The 14,252-nt window shown below is 47.6% G+C and overlaps 4 protein-coding genes across 4 annotated transcripts; 2 read left to right on the top strand and 2 right to left on the bottom strand.

The window, feature by feature from the left end:
- Nucleotides 1-2,929: 2,929 nt before the first annotated feature.
- On the top strand, nt 2,930-6,997 carry F4813DRAFT_245295 (uncharacterized protein). The gene is made up of 6 exons (XM_049240080.1): nt 2,930-4,373; nt 4,425-4,592; nt 4,650-4,833; nt 4,906-5,724; nt 5,828-6,217; nt 6,291-6,997. Exons 1-6 carry the CDS (start codon nt 3,076-3,078, stop codon nt 6,636-6,638), a joined length of 3,207 nt encoding a protein of 1,068 aa, XP_049095744.1. The 5' UTR covers nt 2,930-3,075; the 3' UTR covers nt 6,639-6,997.
- Nucleotides 6,998-7,194: 197 nt separating this feature from the next.
- Nucleotides 7,195-8,575, bottom strand: F4813DRAFT_373443 (DNA-directed RNA polymerase III, subunit Rpc31). The gene is made up of 2 exons (XM_049244811.1): nt 8,236-8,575; nt 7,195-8,127 (listed from the first exon to the last, which is right to left on the bottom strand). The coding sequence occupies exons 1-2, from the start codon at nt 8,380-8,382 to the stop codon at nt 7,357-7,359; spliced, it is 918 nt and encodes a 305-aa protein (XP_049095743.1). The 5' UTR covers nt 8,383-8,575; the 3' UTR covers nt 7,195-7,356.
- Nucleotides 8,576-8,806: 231 nt separating this feature from the next.
- F4813DRAFT_393361 (uncharacterized protein) lies at nt 8,807-9,974 on the top strand (the record flags this gene model as incomplete). The annotated part of the gene is made up of 2 exons (XM_049247412.1): nt 8,807-8,954; nt 9,049-9,974. The coding sequence occupies 2 exons, from the start codon at nt 8,807-8,809 to the stop codon at nt 9,972-9,974; spliced, it is 1,074 nt and encodes a 357-aa protein (XP_049095742.1).
- A 202-nt stretch (nt 9,975-10,176) lies between these two features.
- On the bottom strand, nt 10,177-12,524 carry F4813DRAFT_245520 (uncharacterized protein). The gene is made up of 5 exons (XM_049240081.1): nt 12,503-12,524; nt 12,151-12,436; nt 11,413-12,081; nt 11,204-11,341; nt 10,177-11,146 (listed from the first exon to the last, which is right to left on the bottom strand). The coding sequence occupies exons 2-5, from the start codon at nt 12,205-12,207 to the stop codon at nt 10,379-10,381; spliced, it is 1,632 nt and encodes a 543-aa protein (XP_049095741.1). The 5' UTR covers nt 12,208-12,436; nt 12,503-12,524; the 3' UTR covers nt 10,177-10,378.
- Between the last annotated feature and the right edge of the window lie 1,728 nt (nt 12,525-14,252).

Raw genomic sequence — 14,252 nt, 5'->3', positions numbered from 1 at the left:
GTAGTGCTGCAACGACGCACATATTCAATGTATGGTCCTGCATACTACCCGCCGCAAATGTAGGATTGCAAGGAAATTTCTCTTTCCTCTATTCAATTACCTGCGACTCATCTCATACAGAAGCATAAGAAAAGCAATGCCGCGTTCGGTGAGGGGCATGCGGGATGTAAGAGTAGTATCCCACTGGAAAGGCTGCTTGATCAGAATGTAACTGATCAGGATGTAACGGCGGCCTCGTCCAAATGCTGCAAGTGATGGGTCAAAATTCTCAAGGGGCGTTTTACCTCTGGTGACTCCGAAAACCGTAAGTCTGCCCCGAGCCGTACACGCATAGGTTCCATAGGTACGCACCCGGTTAGCTCCATTTCTGTATAAGTCACGATTTCAGCCTTATCTCCTTACCTTCTCGTGCTTGGATTCTAATGCGCGCACCAGAGCTGGCTGCCTACAAGGTGTTTCTCAAGCTTAGCTGGGGAAGATATAAGACATGATAGATGCGATTGACGTGGCCGCGCACGAGACTACATACCGTGCTATGATGCCTACTAGCCTGTTGGGCTGGGCTGGGCTGGGCTTCTGACGGCGCAGCAAACTAGAACTACGTTCGTACAGCATGTGAACTGCAATAGATCAATACCTATGTAGCAGCATCAAAACCAGCACTTAGCATTGTTTACCGTCGATCGTATCATATGCTTGCTATGCGTGCCTAGTGTGCACCCATGTTCCTAACTTAGGTACTATTCACTTGTATGCTGTGTTAGTTATAGATAATACAGCATTACGTTTTGACGAAAGGTCTTACGTGTGTACCTAATATCTAGGTATTCATTAGTCTCTTGGTCTCTTGGTGCATGGTTTAAATGTCGCCTCATTGGTCCTCTGTGAGCGTTCCAAGGCTGGTCATGTGGTGGCTTATATATAGGCAGGTAGGTGTTAGAGCGGGTAGTATTATAAAATGAGCCGCTTAAACTATTAGTGACCGGCATAGCATAGCAGGGCGGACATGTTTACCGGAGTGATCTACAGGCGCATAAGCAACCACGCAGCCACGCAGCCACGGTCGTGATTTAATCAACCTCTTCTACAATAATCTACAACAAGCACATTAAATAATATGTACTACTACATTATAACTGCTATAGTTGCATTTAACTAATCTTTATTAATACCCATCGTGGGTGGTTTAGGTAGGTAGTTTATGGAGCCTTATACTCGGTTGGGGTGGGTTGCGCCAAACCTAGTCCTGCATTAAATAACTACATAGGTATTGTACCTAGGCAAGTTATTATTTAAGCCATCATCTTGAATGCACTTACATATGTAAACGTGGGCACCCATGGTGGGGCGAATCGGGGCCTAGATTTACTCCCTTAGAGTGGGCGGGTACATATGTAGGAGGCAGTCAAGACATACATACCTATACCTAGTACATAACCTATGCATGTGTGTTAAAAGTTAAAACATCAAGTACATGCAGTTCTACGTTGAATGTGGCCAAGAGAATAGATTTATTATTCTACGCATAAGACGTGTCTGGTGGCGTCGATCTCACATTTGCAGATTCATACATACACGCACTTAAAATACAGAAATATGCCGCTATTTCTCTTCTATGTCATGTAGGAATTAGGAATTATCAACCACTGGAGCTTGAGTCGTAAGGTTATAAGTCGTACATATGACAGATATCTCGTACGTGACTGGGTACATGTATAATCCATTTTCATGGAATTTTCGGTAGGTACCTACATAAGTTACCTATGTACTCAGCTACGGACCCCTGCCAACGGTAGGCGACCGTAGGCGACCTTTGGTATCAGCACTACTTCCATCTCCTCACAGGTAGGACGTTGCTTCTCCCCAGGAATCAAAGATAGAATAGGCTACAGCAGGCGGCGCTAAGGTTGTGTATCCAACCAAAAGGTGCAAGTACATTATGTACATTGATATGAATGTATAGGTCCTGCACCTATTATACCACCACATGCGCCACGCCGCTGCCTACTTTGATATCGCACAGCTGAAGAAGTAGTAGCATCGGGAGTCGCCCTTTCTTGTTCCAGAGGAACCGCTGTTGCCGTTCTTTGCTGTTCTTCCGTTATCCTTCCTCCTAATTTGTCCATGTCCATTTGCACGTGCAGAATGCCTAATTCCCAAGTTAACAAAATAATGTACACCTCTGTTCAGACTTCTTCTCTTCGTCATATCATACATGCATATGTAGGTATCGTCATCCACAAAACTCATCCTTGTGTCTCCCCCAGCTTATTCCGCCTTATCACTACCATAACCTTACACCCTCTACACTTCTTACATATATTCACATACACGCCTTTCTGCCGTGCCATTCTTTGTTCTGGTAACTTTTTGTTCAACTTTGGGTATTGGTCCGTCATACTGGCTCCTATTCTAAAACTTTAGTAAAAAGACATAGCACGTACACGTTATCTTTAGACAGTTCGGTATATAATACATATACCTTCTGCCTGTGAAGCTGTCTTATACACAACCCTTTTACCATTGTCCACTCCCAACATATTCTTCCAATACCATCCACTTATCCCATTCTTCACTTTACTCCAGCTGGCTTCTTGAACACTGCCGGCAATATCTGTCGCGCGATAGGTGCGTAACGTCTCATTGTTAGTATTATTGGATATAAAAGAAGAGTTATTTGTACTGCCGTGTACAGCGTGGCAACTGTCGTTGGACTCGACACTGAAAGAAAAAGGCGACCCAAAGAGATTTTGACAGTTGGCACTGTTAATTACACGACTCATTTCACACCCTTTAATTCCTATTTTATTGTAATTTGTTGTTTCCCCCTTGCTGACACGGTGTATTTAGGTTACGGACCAGCCAGTCATGATCACCCACGACGTTTGAAGATTTTAATTGTGCCCACAGCAAACAGAAGCAGGAATTTCCCCCGCCTTTCAGCTTCAAGTCATTCTATACTGTCTTACAGATCATTCGAGTCTTAAAAAGCCATTTGTGCGCTCTTCTTAGCTACATTTACTTCTGATCCCCCATAGAGTCTTGAGCTCCCTGCGCTGGAACCGTCCAGCAGATATGGCCTCCAACATGGATTTGGAAATCGAATCTCAGAAAACCAAAACCAGTCATTCGGCAGACCGTCATGAAGGCAATTTTCCTAACAGTGACGACACCAAAGCTCTTCCGGTCGAGGATGGCCTTGCAACCGCTCTCCCAGACGCCAGTAAGAAGACCAAAGGATTAAAGAACGAAAAGAAAGCCTCTGGTAAACACGATAAGAAAGCCAAGAAAGAGAAGTCTGGTAAGTCCAAGAAGGCATCTCCTGCCAATAGTGAGAGTTCTTCTGGCAGTAGCGAGGACGGGTTTACCAACTCGTCCTCAGATGAGTCCACCGACACCGAGTCCGCGTCTGGGAGCGAAGGGCGCGCGAAGAAGAAGAAGATCCAGAAGAAGCGTCAGGATCTCCGGAAAGCCAAGAAGTTGATAAAGTCATCCAAGACGAGCACTAAGCAGTCAAAATCACAAATCAAGGCCTCAGAAGTCAATACTAGCGATACTGACGCCGAGGATGAAGATGTATCTCATCTCGACAAAAAAGAGGGTATTGGCGAGGCCGCGGAACAAGAGCTTGCCAGAATACGATTGCAAGTCGAACAGCTCCTGCGCCATACTGCATCTATAGGCCTCGCCCACAATCTTACCGGCGGTCCCACCACTTCTCTCAACCAAAGTTCTCCTGGATTAGGTATTCAAGGAGGGCTCGTTGGCGGTCTCAATTCTGGCGGGTACCAGCTTCCTCCCGATGCTCCTATGATAGGTTACCATGATGCATATTTCGATAATCGATTTGCGCCTCCTGGTGCTTCTATGATGGGTTACCATGATGCCTATTTCGGCAATAAATATGCGCAGAAACGGAATGAACAACCGGAGAACAGGTCAAAACCTATAAATATCATGAATAGGGGCCGTGGTAATAACTTGCCACTCAGGGGTCGATTGAGGCGGCTTAGCTCTGGCGACCTTGTGCTAGAAGGTCACGCAAGCCGTAACAGGGAATCTAAATCAAAGGACGCCCGTGATACCAAGCCAGTTGCGCAACGCCTGGAGTTCAAACGCGTGGATCAAGTCTGGGATTCGCAGATCCATAATTACAAGCTCCAAGATACGGCTGAGAATGCTAGTAGCTCCCAATATGATGAATACCTCTTTCACGTGAGGAGAACCTTTGACTGGGAGGGAAAATATAAGACAACCATCGTCGATATTAAAAGCAAACAACTACGAGAGGCCCTCAAGGATATAATCGGAAACGTCAAAGGTGTCAGCTTAGTTGAAGAGACTCCTAAGCTAGACCCCAAGATGCTATTCTTGTGAGCTACTTGTATTTTATCTTATTTACAAATCGCTAATCACAGCTACAGATATCTAGAAGATATGCGTACATACGTGAAAAACCTCAAGGACCTTGAGCCAGAAGGAGATTCACGGAAAGAACGTAGAAAGGTTCAGAAATGGATTGACGAGAAAAGGCGCCACCTACGAGTCCTTATTAAACATATAGACACGGATTTCGCCGAGACCAAAAATAGGTAAGCTATCAAGCGTTCTATGTAGTTGGTGACATGATTTGCTCACATGACTATCAGTCTATATCCTATGCTAGACAATGGCCTTATTACATTCGATCTTTTATGGGCTCTTTGGAAGCCTAATACGCTTGCGTACACAACAACGTATGGTTCTGTTGATGAACCCCGCGTCTTCAAGGTCGAAGTAGCCGAAAAACACTATAGTATTGTTAGGGGGGAATTCTATTACATAGAGGGCAAGGTAGGTCTCCCTCTCCTGTCATAAGGCATCAGCTCTGAATTGTAGACTCGGTCGCTAATATCAAGAGCGCAGTACTTCGAATACGACGGCAAGCAATTCGGGTATGGTAGCATGTCGGAGGAGATAACTGAGTTCCGTGGTGCTCGTAAGATTACGAGTTTGGGCTGTTATCCTCTTAAATACCACAAGAACGAAGCTCAGCTACGCAAAGATCTTATCGAGCGTGGTAAGAAATTTGTTAGCCTTGGTGGTGTGCACTACAAGGGTCATCAAGGCATGGCATACCACAAGAAAAAGAAGTCTGTAATCAAGGTCAACATCAATGGCCGGATCATGGTTGATCCAGCCATCCATCGTCGTATAAACCCCAACTACCCGGTTTCCCTTGTACGGCCCAAGGATCACGACGTTCTTAGCGACGACGACGATAGCGACGATGAGGCTGAGGGTTGCGGGTGTGACTCGGGAGACGATACGGGGGGTGATGTCGGCCTCGAAGGTGCCGCCGGAGACGACGGTGGCAAAGTTAAATTTGTGACCAAGGTATACAAGGACAATAAAGGGAATGTATGCACCGTGCGTGTACCTAAAGATTTCATTGACACGGAGACGCCGAAAGAGAAGCTTGATCAAGTTCCTAGTAAGGATGAGAAGGGCAAAAATGAGAATGCCAAGAGCGACGAAGTGGGTGCTGGGGAAGATGGAAATGCTGATACCCCGCCAGTCTTTACCGACGAAGAATATTTGATTGCCTCACCTGTCGTCCTAGGATTTGCGTTTGCCGAGAAGCTCTGGCTCGAGTTCACCGTGTCTGGTATTAAGGAGATTTCGTGGAACGAGCACGCTTACGACTCGCTGGTCTTACAGTCAAACACCAAGGAAATAGTTAAGGTAAGTGATGAAGCTTTATTCCCCACCCACTCTTAGATACACAAGCAGCTGCCTAAGCTGGCCTCTGGAGTTGTTGAACTTTTCGCTAATTTAGAATCCCAAGGCTCTGGTGGAGTCTCATAAGTACCACCCAGCCGCAAGTATCGATGATGTTATTCAGGGCAAGGGAAAGGGCTTGGTAGCTGTCCTGCATGGGCCTCCTGGGACCGGGAAGACGTTGACAGCAGAGGGTATAAGCGAGCTCCTCAAATGCCCCTTATATATGGTATCAGCCGGCGACCTAGGAACCGACTCGCGCTATCTTGAAGCAGAACTACAGAAGATCCTCGACATCTGTCATGCCTGGGGCGCCATTCTCCTACTGGATGAGGCTGACGTATTTCTGGAGAAGCGGAATATGCATGATATCCATCGAAATGCTCTCGTTAGCATCTTCCTCCGGCAGCTGGAATATTTTCAGGGGATATTATTCCTCACCACGAATCGTGTGCAGGTATGTATCCTCTTACGTCCTTCCTGTACATATTGGATGAAAGGGAACTAACGCTTGAATTAACCGTCTGTAGACTTTCGATGACGCTTTCCAATCCCGAATCCACATTGCGTTGAAGTATGACGATTTAGACGTGAAGGCGAAGAAAGCTATCTTCAAGATTTTTATCGAACGTGCCCGAGTAGTCGCGGGTATCGACTTGATGCCGTTCGATGAGGAGGATTATACAAGCTTGGCACGACACAACCTTAACGGTCGGCAGATCAAGAACACAATTGGCACTGCTCAAGCACTTGCTGTCAACAAGGGAGAGCCCCTCAGCATGCGCCATATTCGCGAGGTCCTCAATGTGCAGCAAAACTTTGAGCAGGACCTAAAAGGTGGCACCGGATATCAAGATGCCATGCGTAGCTACTTTTAACGAGTAACTAGTCTTTCCAAGATCGCATCTGCTTCCGAGAGAGGGGCAAGGATGAGGAAGAGTACCTAAGGATACCAAGCGAGGATACATTCACTCAACCTAATTGCTCACCAAACAAATCAAACAGCTTAGCATGCCGATGGCAGAGCACGACACTGTTCTTTCTAATATACATGTATGGAGCGGGGCGTGGTTAGTATATGGGGATGAGGGTACGAAGTTGCAGGTAAAGAAGCGCGTTTCACAGTAGCACAGGACAGCTTGCATTCTAAGTCGGATACATTCTTCATGGCCTTCCATTAGTTCCTTCTTTTCACCGGGATCCCCTTTATTTTTATCTGGTTTCGTCGCGCGTTGTTCTTCATTATTGGCATTATTGGTCAGCGAGTATTCCGGGGGAAGAGAAAAAGGGGTTAAACCTTTCTAGATATTCAATCAATGGTTCTCCAGCGGATAGATAGCAATACAAGGCGTATTGTGGTGTGTATAATTCAGTAAAGCTTAGGTATATGCAATGTCATCACAAGTTGGTAGAACAACCTGAAAATGAGCAGGTCTAGCGAAGCAGGAAAGAGTTCTATTCGGTTAAGAAATGCTAAATTGCCAAAATGCCAAAATGCCATGGTATCATAGGTCTTGTTATATATCTAGTATCAGGCCCTTCTCTCGTGAACGCCGACCCCAATGCAATTAGACATCAATTTCGAAAAATAGGCGACTAAAAATCCATAGCACTCTCCCCAACCCCTTCGTCTTCCCCGTAGTCGTCGTTGTCTCCCGCGTCGAAGTAAGCTTCCGCATCGTAATCGCCACCCTCGTCATCGCCGTAATCATCATCTTCTTGAGACATCTCTTCTTCCTCCTCGTCCAAGTCCACGTCCTCGGCGTTCGCGGCATCCTCGTTATCACCGTCTTTCATCGCCGCCTCGATGCGCGCCTTACGCTCCTCCTCCGTCTCGTCCTCGTGCGGACGTCTGCGCAGACCATCTGCTCTGGTTCCGGTTCCCTCGTCGTCGCTAGCAAACGGGTCGCCACCTGCCACCACCGCCTTGCGCTTAATCCCCCTCTTCTCCCGCGACGCTTTGCTTCCCAGGAACCCGCCCTTAGGCCCGCCTATATCCTTCCCGTCCAGAGTGGCCCACAGCTCTTCGGGGAACAGAGCGCGGACGTACTCGTGCTCGCGCGCCTTCAGGTCGGGCAGCGTGCGCGTCTCGTCGGCGAACTTGTGGCTGTACATGGGCACGGCTTGGAAGGGGTCTAGGGTGGCGCGGTTCTTGACGGCGAAGCGCGCGTTGATTTGCGGCTGTCCGTAGGCACGGCGCACGGGATCCGCGGGCTTGGATGTTGCTGCGTCGCTAGTAGTGTTGGCTAGGTGGCGGTGCGTGTAGAAGGGCGTGCTGTGGAAGGCGCGCCGGAACGCGACGAAGGAGGCTATGGCGCGGGATTCGGAGTCGTCAAGGGGGGGGGCAATTGGGGGGTTGTAGGATTTCTAGGGGGGGGGGGGGGGGGGATCGCGATGTTAATATTGATTGGCCATCGAGTTCTAGTAGGTAGGTAGGTAGGTAGGCAGGTAAGTAGGCAGGAGGTGTTGGCTTACAGGATATGTGTCTTGGGGCTTCTCATTGAACATCAAACCAGGCTCGTCGGCGCCAGGCATTCCTTGCGGCGCGGCCTTGCGACCTGCTGCGAAGCCACCACGGCCACCGCGGCCGCCTCGGCCTCCTCTACCGCCGCGACCTGACATTTTGATGCATGAAGAGGCCTCTTATTAGAGACGTCGTTGTTGGATACAGCTTGTTGTCGGGGTGAGTTGCGAAATAGCGACGATTTTGAAAAAGGATGAATTAGAGTCATGGAAGCTTTCTCAAAATTTCGGCGGGGACTTGGTGGGGTCTGTGGGTACGTATGTATATGTACCTAAGGTACCTACCTAGGTACATTTCAATGTACTGTGGATTCGCTGTGCCATAGATCTCCCCGCTCTGGGTGTACATACCTTAGGTACCTACCTAGGTTACCTACAATACATAGCTCCAGCCACGACAGCCCCGCCCCCACTAAGGTACCTAAGGTAGCTTTCTTTTAGTTCCAGTCTTTCGGAAATCCATCTTCATTCCTGAAAGCCAACTTTACTACTCTCCCCTATTCATTACTTCTCATGCTTCACAATGACCCGGATCGCCGTTAAAATGGATACAGATACGATCCCAGTCACCGGTGTTGAGGAGTTAGAAAAGCATCTAGATGAGCTCATCGCAGATCCGAACCTAGAACCAACTCTTAAGCTGTTCGACGATGTGGAACTCCAGCTTACCGGTAGGGTTACCCAGCTAGATTCACCTAGCTAAGACTACCTATATACCTAGGTAATTATAGATATGCATAGTAGTGGTTAACACCTATTTGATAGATGCCAACATCCCGCCTCTTATTCCAAGGCTTCTACCAAAAATCACCGAGATCCTTAAGCAGTACCAGCAGGACCCCAAAATTCTGTGTAGCTTAGCGATCAAGCTCCTTGGTCCCCTCACCTTCACCCAGATACTATCACTAGCTTCGGAAGAAGCTTTAATACAAGCTCTACGGTCTCCGGCTCCGTCAGCGAATATTCTTGCCATGACCGTGCTTGAAAAGGCCACCAAGTCACCAGGTGACGCCGCTATTCTAGCAAGGATGAACAGTATAGTTACACACTTCCTAACACAGTGGTTGAGCGCGCCGCAAGTTGAAGTTGGCGAGAAGGGTTCCAGAGTCTTAGGCGATCTTCTTGACGTCGACTGCGATACTCGACCATCCGACGGCGTATCAGTTAATGGCATGGAAATCGCGATCAGGAAACCACCCGGTCAAGGGCTGTTGTGGCGAAGAATCTTCTATGATCGCGACGTATATGAACTTATATTGTCGCTTTGTGCAAATCATCCTCTCGGTATCCAGCAGCAGTCGCTCGCCCAAGGCCGTCTTCTACGGATCTTACCTCGTCTGACGGCTCTGAACTTCCGTGCTGTCACTTGGTCTGATTTTACCGACTTGAATCACGAATACGCTAAATCTAACGGCCATGGCGGGTTGCTACATTTTGCTGCCCTGTCGATGATCGATAAAAAGGATATGTTGATGCATCTCAATCTCATTGATTTCTTCGAGGCCCTCCTGAGCATTCAGAGGGTCACGCCATTTTCTACCTACAAGATCGATGCACTTAAAAGTCTTGTAAGAGACGCTACTGCACAAGACAATGCCCTGAAGGTGGCAATCCTCACCTTACACGAACGGACTGTGCCCGAAGAAGCTGATGACCTCCGACAATTCATCCGAGAGATCCTGAATCCTTAGTAAGGGCTGAAGAGTCCATACACTCATCCCTCTGTTACTTCTAGCATTCAGGGGTCATGTCAGCCAGTTCCATGGCATAATAGCTTGAGGAAATACATATATGCGGCCAGACCAGATCAGCCACGTAAGCCCCCGTGCTCTAATACTCTCGACGTACAGGACCAAGCCTAATAGACTGCCTAGTATTCGAGTTCATCGCACTCCATATTTAAACCCCAAGAATGTGGATGCTGGAAGCAATGGATATAGCTTGTTGCATATATCACTCAGTATCCTATACTTTTCTTACGGAATTGGGAAGACGGTATCAAGAACAATGCAATGATATCGGATTACCAAAAACTTTTGTACTCTTTTACCATTAGCCTAGCTCACGTATGAGTTCAAAATGTCCATGTGCCCTGTTAGCTCCGGCAGCCTATTCCACACATTTCGATGGTTATGTCCCGGGTCTTAATAAATGGTAGGCGACCAGTATACCCCTTTACATTAGCCATAATAGTTGCGTCTATCCATCGACCCACCGGTGGTGGCCTCCTATAATATTCCAGATCCCCTAGACTTCTCATGCAGAACTCTCGTTCTTCTTCGTTTGCTGATTCGTAAGAAAATACCAGCGCAGCTGTGTATTCGACGGCGAGCGGTATCTTCGCGCTCATCCAGCAGTATGACATCCATATTCGCTTGCTGTATTCTCTGCACCGCTTCATCACGCCCGAGTTGTAGTTTTCTAAGACGAGGTCCGCCTCTTGCAGAGTTCGATGGATAATAATGCTATACATGGCGTGAGTATAGAATAGCTTCGCCGTGTCGATGTCGCGAAACTGGTAGCATGTTGGGAATAAATCCGGGTTTGATATGTTCTCTACCTCGGTTATATCCCCTGATCCCATCAGCGATTTCAGTGTTGTTTCGTTCTCGTGCTCGAGGTACTCGATCACCGGCTTGGCTCTGAGTACAAGCTCGGCTACGGTCATAGTATCTGTAGGGTCTTGACATAACGTCCGAACGAGTCTTACTAGGGTCGGCCAAGTCGTCATCTCGACCCAGAGACGATACATAGCCTTGATAACCGGCCGTGTCGTGGTAAAATCTATTGCTTGCCTGAAAGCTGTTGCCCATTCATGATGCATAAATACGCAGTCTCTCCCCAGACGTACGTCTTCTTGCAGCTAATTACTGGTCATTAGCTACTGCGATCTGATACACCCCTTGAAGTCTTGACTTACCATATTAAAAAAGCTGTCGAAGGTGGCGTGAAGTCCTAATTCGTCGAAGCTTTGCCAGTGGCCGCCTCTACTAACGACAGCGGTCAGCCCAGCAGCGTGACGCTCTTGGTTCGCGCCCCGTTCGAAGTCGTATGTGAGCTGGTTCTCATAACTACAGTATCAGGAATGGGTTCATGATTATCTCTCCAAACATACTAATATACACTCACCTCAAGCTTCTGCAACAACCACTGCGCCGCTATTGTGTCTGTTACCAAGTCTTGCCCCGGTTCTTGGAGAGCTTTCCTCAGACTTCCTAAAGCTTGCGTATGCAGTCGTAAATCCAACCACGCTTCTGGTGGTAGTGTACCCCGTTGGCTGTTAGCCCAGGATGTGACAACCAACTTGACTGTGTCTCGTAATACTGCGCTTTCTGATCCTAGCCTCTGCGGTATCATCCACACCGAAGGGCCCCATATCAACATATCACGACCCGTCCCAGACGCAGACTCTAAGCAATACACTAATTGGGCTGCCAGTCGATCGGAAGCGCCCATGGGTGGGCACGGTGTCGGTGATGGTGTAAGGGATGGTGTTGGCCTACTACATTTGATGTTCCTAGCGCGACGTGGGCGTGTAAGCCGCATCCGATGGAAAGTACCGGTACCCGTAGTGGAGGTATACTCCTTTATGTCGATGATCATATTCCCATTCGGGTCAGCTTCTCGTGGCTGTTGGCTTTGAATCTGACTGCTGTTATCGGAGGGTTTGCTGACACCATCCGAATCGTTCGACTCATTGTGACAGCCGTTCACCACAAACTTGTAGTTGTTCCGTGCTCCAGAGCAGACCTTGCCGGACCGAGCACATGCACCACATGTTGGCCAGTTCTCATCACACTAGGTATTCGGAAATATCAAGTTTAGCCGGTGAGGATAGGGGAAGCGGAGCAAGTCTAGATGGCTTACCTTTGTCTTCCGTAGTTTGCAAAATGTGCAACGATTACTCTTTGGTATTCCAACCATGATTACAACGACTAGCTTGGTTCGTTTGCGAGGATACCGGTGCGCCGGTTATGCGACACACCCATAGACAATCTCTTTTGCGTTGGTGTTCGTATTGGTGCTTGCTGCAGTAGCGTAACGTTGTATTCAGGGAGATATCTCACGCCAGAATTCCGACTCGGAGAGGTCTGCCGTTTATTAAGCACGCCGAGATATCTAGAGCGTCGAAAAGGGAGAGTCGCATCCGATGCTATACTACGCAGTTGCTTCAGCTCATCTTCCTTTGCTAGCGGCCGGGAAGATATTAACGTAGGACCTTCTAACCTCAGTAGCCACGATACGAGGCACGTCGTCAGGGGTTGAAGCAAGGTGCAGCCCGATAAATTTGGGGCTCTGCAGCAACGGTGTCTCTAGGTAGCGGTCAGGGTCAGGGTTGGATTCCTTTGCCCCCACGTACGAGTCAACCTGAGTTAAGCTCAGCTGAGCTAGATTCAAACTTCTTTGCTGATGATGTAGAAGAGTTCTTGATGCTTGATTAACTACTCAATAGGGCCCCTTAAAGCGGTGACTATCGAGGCTTGAAACTTCGTTACTCGCCAGTTAGGGCTGAGTAATATAACGATAGGATGCTGAGCCTTAGGCAACGAAGTACATCCGAACTATAGCGTGTCACAACGAACTCCTCCTGTCTGGGAGCTGACTTGCGAGGGGGGTGTTGAACCAAGGCTCGGCTTTCAGATAACCACAAAGGTCTCATTCCTATCCAGTGGGGATCAACAACACCTTCCAGAGCCCACCGCACGCTCTCACGTAATCACTTAGTTTTACATGCAGCAGTTACGTAGCTAGATACCTTGCAATATGTCGTGGTAAGGCTGATCAGTCGTCCCGGAACACGGGTTCCAATTCAGGGGCAAGGGGAAGATACTTTAGTCTGTAAATGAGAACCTCGGACATGACCAGACTGTGACTTTGGAGAGTAATTACCTGTATAATATCGTGAACATGACAGGATCAGCATATCTAAGGCTCTAAAGCTCTGAATACCACCTACATCCAAGGGCGCAGTATGTATATGCACTGATAGCTTATTGTATCCCCTCCCTACAACTAGTCCTGATCGAGGCGTTCTGGAAACTGACGATATCACATCTCCATTTGTCTTCGATTTCCTGTTGAGGAAAAGACCTACAGAACTGCCGATGGCTTAGAAGGAAGCGGATTCTACTTGGGGTAGGAATTGTCCAATCAGAAGGGGAACGCAACAAGGTCCCCGAAGAGGAAATTTATACACATGCATCTGTCTTGGATAGACACAATACAACATACAATAGCATCTATTAATGAACATGAACAATAGATAGATAATTTAACCCTCCTCCAGCTTTCGCTGCTCAGCCTTAACGTAAGCACACGTGCCCGTCTTTCCACGTAAATAAGATGTCATCTACCAATAGACGGCTTATGTATACGGTATTTTATTTTCCCATTTCTTTCTACATAAGGCATCTATCACTTATCATGCTCGCCACCCTGGTAGCTCGACTCATAGGTAGCATGGAGGTAAGCAAGCGAGGGTTAAACAAGGGGAGTAATACGGGATCCTATCCAATAATAAAAAACCTCCGGAACAAGAGATTACCTCCTTACCCTACTGAAATCTCGGTGTCTTCTTGTCCCTGGTACTTTAACCTATGAATGTATAATTTTATAATACTGAAAAATGCCTTTCGACTTCGAATTACGGACGATCATTCGTCTATTAATAGGTACATGTATTCACATCGCTTAGCAGCCCTACAGAGGTGTGCCAAACATAAATGCATACTGGTTAGACGACACACTCGACTTAGATAATACCTTATCAATCAGGGAACAAAGAAAGTAAGCTATCGTCGAAAAAACTTATATCGTCAACGTCGATGTGGATGGGGATAGATACTGTAAGAATCTCGGACCCCGTAGACAACGCGAGGTCACACCAGATTTCCAGATTTCCTCGCCGATAGCGACGGCGCGAATGATGAGGTATATGACAAAAATTGATAAGCAGTATCTAATACGGA

This window comes from Daldinia decipiens (assembly GCF_022478715.1).
Source record: "Daldinia decipiens strain CBS 113046 unplaced genomic scaffold F4813scaffold_43, whole genome shotgun sequence".
Taxonomy (NCBI): Eukaryota; Fungi; Ascomycota; class Sordariomycetes; order Xylariales; family Hypoxylaceae; genus Daldinia; species Daldinia decipiens.
The sequence above is the reverse complement of the archived record's forward strand: the minus strand, read 5'-3'. Positions and strand labels throughout refer to the sequence as shown.

Excerpts from the sequence above, each read along its gene's own strand:
- F4813DRAFT_245295 (XM_049240080.1), top strand. The coding sequence starts at position 3,076 with ATGGCCTCCAACATGGATTTGGAAATCGAATCTCAGAAAACCAAAACC. Across the intron at positions 4,374-4,424 it reads GACCCCAAGATGCTATTCTT|ATATCTAGAAGATATGCGTA; the intron begins GTGAGCTACTTG and ends TCACAGCTACAG. Across the intron at positions 6,218-6,290 it reads TCACCACGAATCGTGTGCAG|ACTTTCGATGACGCTTTCCA; the intron begins GTATGTATCCTC and ends AACCGTCTGTAG.
- F4813DRAFT_373443 (XM_049244811.1), bottom strand. The coding sequence starts at position 8,382 with ATGTCAGGTCGCGGCGGTAGAGGAGGCCGAGGCGGCCGCGGTGGCCGT. Across the intron at positions 8,128-8,235 it reads AGCCCCAAGACACATATCCT|AAATCCTACAACCCCCCAAT; the intron begins GTAAGCCAACAC and ends CCCCCCCCCTAG.
- F4813DRAFT_245520 (XM_049240081.1), bottom strand. The coding sequence starts at position 12,207 with ATGGTTGGAATACCAAAGAGTAATCGTTGCACATTTTGCAAACTACGG. Across the intron at positions 11,342-11,412 it reads GGTTGTTGCAGAAGCTTGAG|CTCACATACGACTTCGAACG; the intron begins GTGAGTGTATAT and ends TATGAGAACCAG. Across the intron at positions 11,147-11,203 it reads TCGACAGCTTTTTTAATATG|CTGCAAGAAGACGTACGTCT; the intron begins GTAAGTCAAGAC and ends ACCAGTAATTAG.